The following is a 6902-nucleotide window of genomic DNA, read 5'->3' as shown; positions in this document are numbered from 1 at the left end:
CTTCTCTTCAAGGTTTCTTCAGATTGCCAGTGTGCTTTTGAGGCAAATCTGCTGATCATCTCGACGTAGAACATTGTGCTCCACGCTCCTAAACAGGCTTGGAGCATACTTCATATTCTCCAACTGCTACAAAGCAGGACCAAATCAGAGTTAGCTCAAAGTAACACCTCTCCATGAAAGCAAACAAGGACTCAGCATGAACTACCATACCATGCTACCTGCTCATGTTGACACAGCCACTAAAAACAAAGCTTCCTTGAAAGCTATCTAAATTCTGCCTTCTGGTGAGAGAAAGGGACATGGCTTGTACACTGCTTTAGTCCAGAAGTGTATGCTAAATGTGTTCAGTTGGATACAACTTCACCTGATGACACAGTTACCAATGTATTTATTAAATTCACAACACAGCATTTTGGGCGTTATCTTCTTTCTCTCATCATCTGTGGCAGCCCTATATAACCTTCATATCTAGGCACTTCCTCCTGCCCTCAGACACTTATTTACCCCATTGGAAAACAAAAAACGCTAACAGGAAAGAAAGGCAAGTCACTGAATGGATGGGTACACAATCTATTTTTTTTTCAGTACGCTTTCCAACACCCTCCTTTCTGTCTGAATTTGCATGCTGTTGAGAGAGAAGATTCTTTAAAATAGGAATTATTTTAAGAAGCAGCTTTATCACTCTGACTAGCCCCTCGTGGAGCCAGAGCTGTGTTCAACTGCATCTTCACTGGCAGCTTTGTCAGGAACCTACTGGGCAGGATGGCGCAGAGAATGAAAATTCATTCTTTGATGAATAGGTGGCTTAGTCTGCTGATTGCCGTTTGCTTAAAACAAAACAAAGTCCTTAATCTGTGGTAAACCGTAACTATTAATTTTGGCAGGTTTCTAAACACAAGAGTAAAAAAAAAGGGGGGGGGGGCGGGGGGGCGGACGACGACTACTTTATTTCTGTTCCCTTCCCCCCCGATGCGCAGCTCTATCTGCAGACCATGTGGCGGGGAGGCAGCCGCAGCCGGTTCCAATTCCTACTTTCCCACTTTGCGCCCCTGCTCGCTGCCGGGGCTGAGCCGAGCCAGCACCGGCCGCGGGCTTCCTTCCCCCCCCCCCGCCCCGCCGCGCCGTCCTCCCTCTCCCCCGCTCCATCCGATCCTCCGGTCCCCCAGGGCACAGTGTGGGAAGTACGAATTTCCGCTGAGTTTTCTCGGCAAGTTTCGGAGCTCGTCTTTCTCCAGCTCCCCGCTCCGCCCGCCGCTCCCCCCTCCCCTCTCCGCCCGCCCCCTCCGCCCCTGGGAGAGCCGGCGGAGCAGCGGGCAACCGCGCCGCTCCGCAGCCCGCCGGCCGCCCGCACCCCCCAGCAGCGCCGGCCCCGCGCCCGCCGAACCGCAGCCTGCGGGCCGCGAGGGGCGGCAGAGCCCGGGCGGCGGCAGCAGCCTGCAGCCCTCCGGCCGCTCCACGCCCCGGGCCGGCTCGGGCGAGCCCATGGTGCCGGGCACCGCGACCTGCAGCCGCCGCCGCGCCCGCCTGCCCGGCGCGGAGCTCAGCCCGGCGCGGAGCAGAGGAGGGGCCGATTAGCAACCGCGGAGGAGGAGCGGGGGGATGCCGGAGAGACACAAAGCCGGCGGGGGAAGCAGCCCACGGCTCGTCCCGGGATGGGGGTGCCGCGCCGGGTCTGCCTGATGGTGCTGCCGCGGGTGCTCTGGGGCTCCGTCCCCCTCTTCCTCCTGCTGCTGCCCGCGGCCGAGCCCATCTGCCCCGAGCCATGCGACTGCCAGCAGCACCAGCACCTCCTCTGCACCAACCGGGGCCTGCGCTCAGTGCCCAAGGCTGCCGAGCCCCAGGATATCCTCACCTACAGCCTCGGGGGCAACTTCATCGCCAACATCTCCGCCTTCGACTTCCACCGCTTGGCAGGACTCCAGCGCCTGGACCTGCAGTACAACCGGATCCGCTCGCTGCATCCCAAGGCCTTTGAGCGCCTGGGTCGGCTGGAGGAGCTCTACCTGGGCAACAACCTGCTGCCAGCACTGGCCCCCGGCACCCTCAGCGCCCTGGCCAAGCTGCGCATCCTCTACGTCAACGCCAACGAGATCGGCCGCCTCAGCGCTGCCTCCTTCTCCGGACTCAGCAGCCTTGTCAAGCTGCGGCTGGATGGCAACGAGCTGGGCTCGCTGGGCGACTCCACTTTCTCAGGGCTGCCAAACTTACTCTACCTGCACCTGGAGTCCAATCGCATCCGCTGGCTGAGCCGCGGTGCCTTCACTGGCCTGGCTAAGCTGCGCTTCCTCGACCTCTCAGGGAACCAGCAGAGCTCCCTTCGCCACCCGGACATCTTCGGGCCGCTGCGCTCCCTTCACACCCTGCTGCTAGCCAGCAACAGCCTGCAGCAGCTGACAGGGGGGCTCTTCCAGCACCTACCCGGCTTGGCGAAGCTCTCGCTCAGCGGAAACCGCCTGGCTCACCTGGCCCCGGATGCCTTCACGGGGCTGGGTTCACTGAAGGAGCTGCGCCTGGAGGGAAACCTGCTGAGCCACCTGCCCGCTGCCCTGCTGGAGCCGCTGAGCAGCCTGGAGGCGCTGGATCTGAGCCGCAACGCACTGACCGCCCTGCACCCTGCCACCTTTGGCCGCCTCGGCCTCTTGCGGGAGCTCAGCCTGCGAGACAATGCGCTGGCCACCCTCCCCGGCGACCTGTTTGCCTCCAGCCCGGCTCTCTACCGCCTGGAGCTGGAGGGGAACGCCTGGAGCTGCGACTGCCGCCTCCGCGGCCTCAAGCACTGGCTGGGGGTCTGGCACTCCCAGGGCCGCCTGCTCACCGTCTTCGTGCAGTGCCGCCTGCCGCCCACCCTGGCCGGCAAATACCTCGACTACCTGCAGGACGCCCAGCTGCCGCCGCCGCAAGACGGCGGCCCCTGCCACGACGGTGCCTCTCCCTCCTCCGCGTCCCCCCCATCGGCAGCCGAGGAGCAGCGCCGGCCGCCGCCGGCCGCCGAGGGACTCGGCAGCAACAGCAGCGGCGGCGGCGCGGGGCTGCCCCGCGGGCCGCCGGGGCCGCCGCCGTCCGCCTCCACCGCCCGCCTGCTGGGGGCGCCCGAGGGCGCGGCGGGGCCGCCGAGGGCCGCGGCGGAGACGGCCAGCCCCACGCCGCCGCTGCCCGCCCGGCCGGCGGCCTCCGGGCCGGCGCCGCCTAGCGCGGCGTGGCCCCGGCGGGCCGGCAAGCCCCGCTCGGCGCCGGCCGCCGGGGTCCCGCCGCTGGTGTCCGACCCGTGCGACTTCAACAAGCTGTTCCTCTGCAACCTGTCGGTGGAGGCGGTGGGCTCCAGCTCGGTGACGGTGCGCTGGGCTGTGCGGCCGCACCGCAGCCCCCGCCTGCTAGGGCCGGCGCGGTTCCGCCTCCTCTTCGACCGCTTCGGCGCCGCCGTCAAGTTCCAGCGCTTCGTCTACCTGCCGGAGCGCGGGGAGCCGGCCGCCACCCTGCGAGAGCTCCGCCCGGACACGCCCTACCTCGTCTGCGTCGAGAGCGTCCTCGGCGGCCGCGTGTGCCCGGTGGCACCGCGGGACCACTGCGCCGGGCTGGTCACCCTGCCCGAGGGCGGCGCGGCGGCGGGCGGGCCCCGCGGCCCCGACCAGCAGCAGCTCCTTACCCTGGTGCTGCTGGCGGTGAACGCGCTGCTGCTCTTCGCGGGGCTGGCCGCCTGGGCCTCCCGCCTGCTGCGGAAAAAGGTGCTGGGGCGGCGGCGGCGGAAGGCGGCCCCCGTCCACGTCCGGCAGCTCTACTCCACCCGCCGGCCCCTCCGCTCCATGGGCACCGGCGTCTCCGCCGACTTCTCGGGCTTCCAGTCCCACCGGCCGCCCCGCGGCGCCGCCTGCGCCCTCAGCGAGGCCGACCTGATCGAGTTCCCCTGCGAGCGCTTCATGGACAGCGGTGGCGGCGGCGGCCGCCACGGCGACGACCACCTGCTGCAGCGGTTCGCCGATTGAGCCCGCCAAACTACAGCTCCCGGCAGGCCCCGCGCGGGAGGCGGGCGCCGCCGTGCGGCGGGGCCCGCTGGGAGCTGTAGTCAGCGCGGCGAAGGGAGGTGGCCGTTGGTCTGTGAGGGGGTCCCGCGGGCCCCGCGGGGTCTCGGCCTCCGAGGGGGAGAGTTGTGGCGCAGCCTCTGCATTCAGCTGCCCTTGCTGCAGGCCGGGGCCGATGCCATCTGTGAGACGGGCTTACTCGGTCACCTCTGCTGGCAGGTCACCGTTCTCTCAGAAATCATCCCAAACCCAAGCAGAAGCCCTGACCGGCGGTAACCGTGCCTTGCCACGAGGAGAGCAAAAGGGCGGGAGCTACTGCAGACAGCAGCTGGTGCCTCCTCTACACGAACTCTGAGCCGTAAATTTAAGTGTGCTGTTTTGCAGGTGGTTTTCTCCCACTGCCGTTGGGAACAAGAGTTACAGTGAGCGGCCTGGCCTCGCGTGAGGGTGCTTTGAACAGACCTTTCCAAGGCACCAGCCCTTCCTAATAAAAAATTTGGACTGAGGGTCATCTTTTAATGTTTCTGTTGAACTGTGTGCAACCAGCGAGTCGTCTGTAGGGCTGGAAATACGTGTTTTGCGCTGGACAGTTTGAAGGCTGTGCCATTTTAACTCAAACGGAATGTGAGGCAATTTAATGTGCACGGGTGTGTTTTCATACTTATTCATAAATGGGAAACAACAGTGCAGCTGGTTATTTTTACAGGAATATGTTGCTGACACCACTAGGAAAAACTAACAGAGTTTTGTAATATGTTTACAAATGAGCTATTTTAAAATTGTTTTTGAATAAATACAGCTTGGTACTTGTACACATTAATGTGTGCTGTAGTTGTCTGGGTCCATGATGGTCAGCAGATCACTGACCTTCACATTATCCATCTTCATTTCTAAATGGGGGGATGCAGAGGTGAACCGTTGATGGATAAATAATACTGGTGCCTTTCTTCAGAAACAATAATAGGTCAGAATATTTCGGGAATGTGAAACAGTCTTTATCCTAACAGGCAATTCTCTCTTAGCCTTAGCCTACTAAAGTTAGAAGCTTTATGTACCTCACTGTGAAATAAAACATTTTTCTATATTAATCTAGATTCTGTGTTTTGTGTAGCTGAGTGAGTAATGCTAAAGTTAAACCCTTATGCAGTAGTATATGATGTTTGAATTGGTTTGTTTTGTTTTGTTTTTTAATTTGAATTTTGCTTTTGGTTTTAGAGCAATGCTAATCATTTTATGATCAGTTGCTCTCTACTTTCTGGGACATTTACTTTCCTAAATATTTACAGAATGTGTTTCTGTTACTATGAAATGTGGTGGTTTAGTTTACATTAATAATTCTCTTCTGTGTGGTCTGGAAGTGAGCTAATTAAAAAGGTCCAAACTGTGGTTACACTTTAAATGCAAATGTTTTAGATGGAGTTTGGTAAATTGTTGAGACCATTGATACTACTTCTGCTCCTTTGAATTTAATGTGCAACCTCAGATGAACTCTTGTGGAACTGAATGGTTTGAAGGAAGTGTTAGTGGACTATGAAGACATTCATCTCAATATCCTGCATTCATTGCTGACCTGAGGTGTTCGTGACTACAAATTGTTTGTTACCATAATTGCAAGTAGGCGATTTGGGGGTTTTTTCTTTTTTTTTTTTCCTTTTTTTCAGATGAACAAGTGTTTACAAAAGACACCGTAGTAACTGGTACCTTCAGTTGGAGTTTAGTAACTGAATGGAGAGAACAAGACTTAATGTTCTGAGGGATTTTTGTTCAATCTTTAAATTCAGATGGGAGGAGAGGAGAGAGTGTTGGGATCGTTTGCCTTAATCTTTGCCTTTTAAATGGTGAAAAAAAATCAGAGTTAAGTCTTGATTCTTGAGTCAGTAGCAAAAAGTCCTTTGGGATTTTGTTTTGACAGGCAGCAGTTTTCATGACTATCAGGGGCCAAACTTGATTGTCAATGTATAGATCAAAATTCATAACTCTTATAGATGCAATGTTGAATGGAATTAAAACTGAAGGAATCCAGAATCAGGTTTTATTTTTTGTTAAGAATCTTAAATTTCTGTTCTTTTGGATCCCTGGGTGCTTTTAGCCATTTATGACTGACTGTGGAATACACCACTGTTTGTTGTTAGAAATGCAGTGGGGATTATTGAGTAAAGCTGTCTATCACACTAACATTAGCTCTATCACTGGATATTCTTCCAATGGGAGAGGCATAGCTGCTGTACATGGTTATAATCAATTATGTCAATAAATCCATTTGCTGAAAGAAAATTGGTGTCTTGGATTGTATCTCATAATGCATCACTCTTCAATCATGAACTGGCTGTAACTCCTTCATATTACGAGGGCTGCTGTTCCTTAGGACTGCAGAGAGTGCCTCATCGTTCATTCTCTCATGTCTTTTCACCATACATTATGTTTTCTATTTTGGTTGTAATATGTTTGGATAGTGCAAATTATTTTAATTAAAATGGTTTGTTCTGAAACAGGTAGACCACTGTCCCAAGATAGACTAATAAGGTCCTGTTACATCAGTGAACTAATGATCCTTTCTAAGCTACATAAAAACTGATGATTGTTTGGGATAATACAACTGTTTTATACTCATTGGAAGTTACAGTTCTGAGGGTTGTTCAGTATTATCAGGCTAATGATTGAGCATATTGTGTTGTTCTAATTAACAATTCACTGCTTCTTTTTGAATTTATACACATGTCTGGAGAATTGCTAGAATGAAAGGCCTCTTTGCTCCAGCCTGGGAGAAGTAAGTACATAGATCAACACAGCAAAAAAAGAAGATGGTTAACAGAATGAAGTTGGTGACTTCCTAAAAGTCACGCGTGCTGTAACTCTAGGATTACTTAGGCTTTGTGTACAGATGTT

The 6902-nt window shown here is 55.5% G+C and overlaps 1 protein-coding gene across 1 annotated transcript; it reads left to right on the top strand.

The window, feature by feature from the left end:
- Positions 1-1652: 1652 nt before the first annotated feature.
- On the top strand, positions 1653-3980 carry TRIL (TLR4 interactor with leucine rich repeats). Its single transcript, XM_059819019.1, has one exon. It carries the CDS (start codon positions 1653-1655, stop codon positions 3978-3980), a length of 2328 nt encoding a protein of 775 aa, XP_059675002.1.
- The last annotated feature ends 2922 nt before the right edge of the window (positions 3981-6902 follow it).

Source organism: Gavia stellata, chromosome 6 (genome assembly GCF_030936135.1).
Source record: "Gavia stellata isolate bGavSte3 chromosome 6, bGavSte3.hap2, whole genome shotgun sequence".
Classification (NCBI taxonomy): domain Eukaryota; kingdom Metazoa; phylum Chordata; class Aves; order Gaviiformes; family Gaviidae; genus Gavia; species Gavia stellata.
Note: the sequence above shows the minus strand (reverse complement) of the source record. Positions and strands in the feature narration are given on the sequence as shown.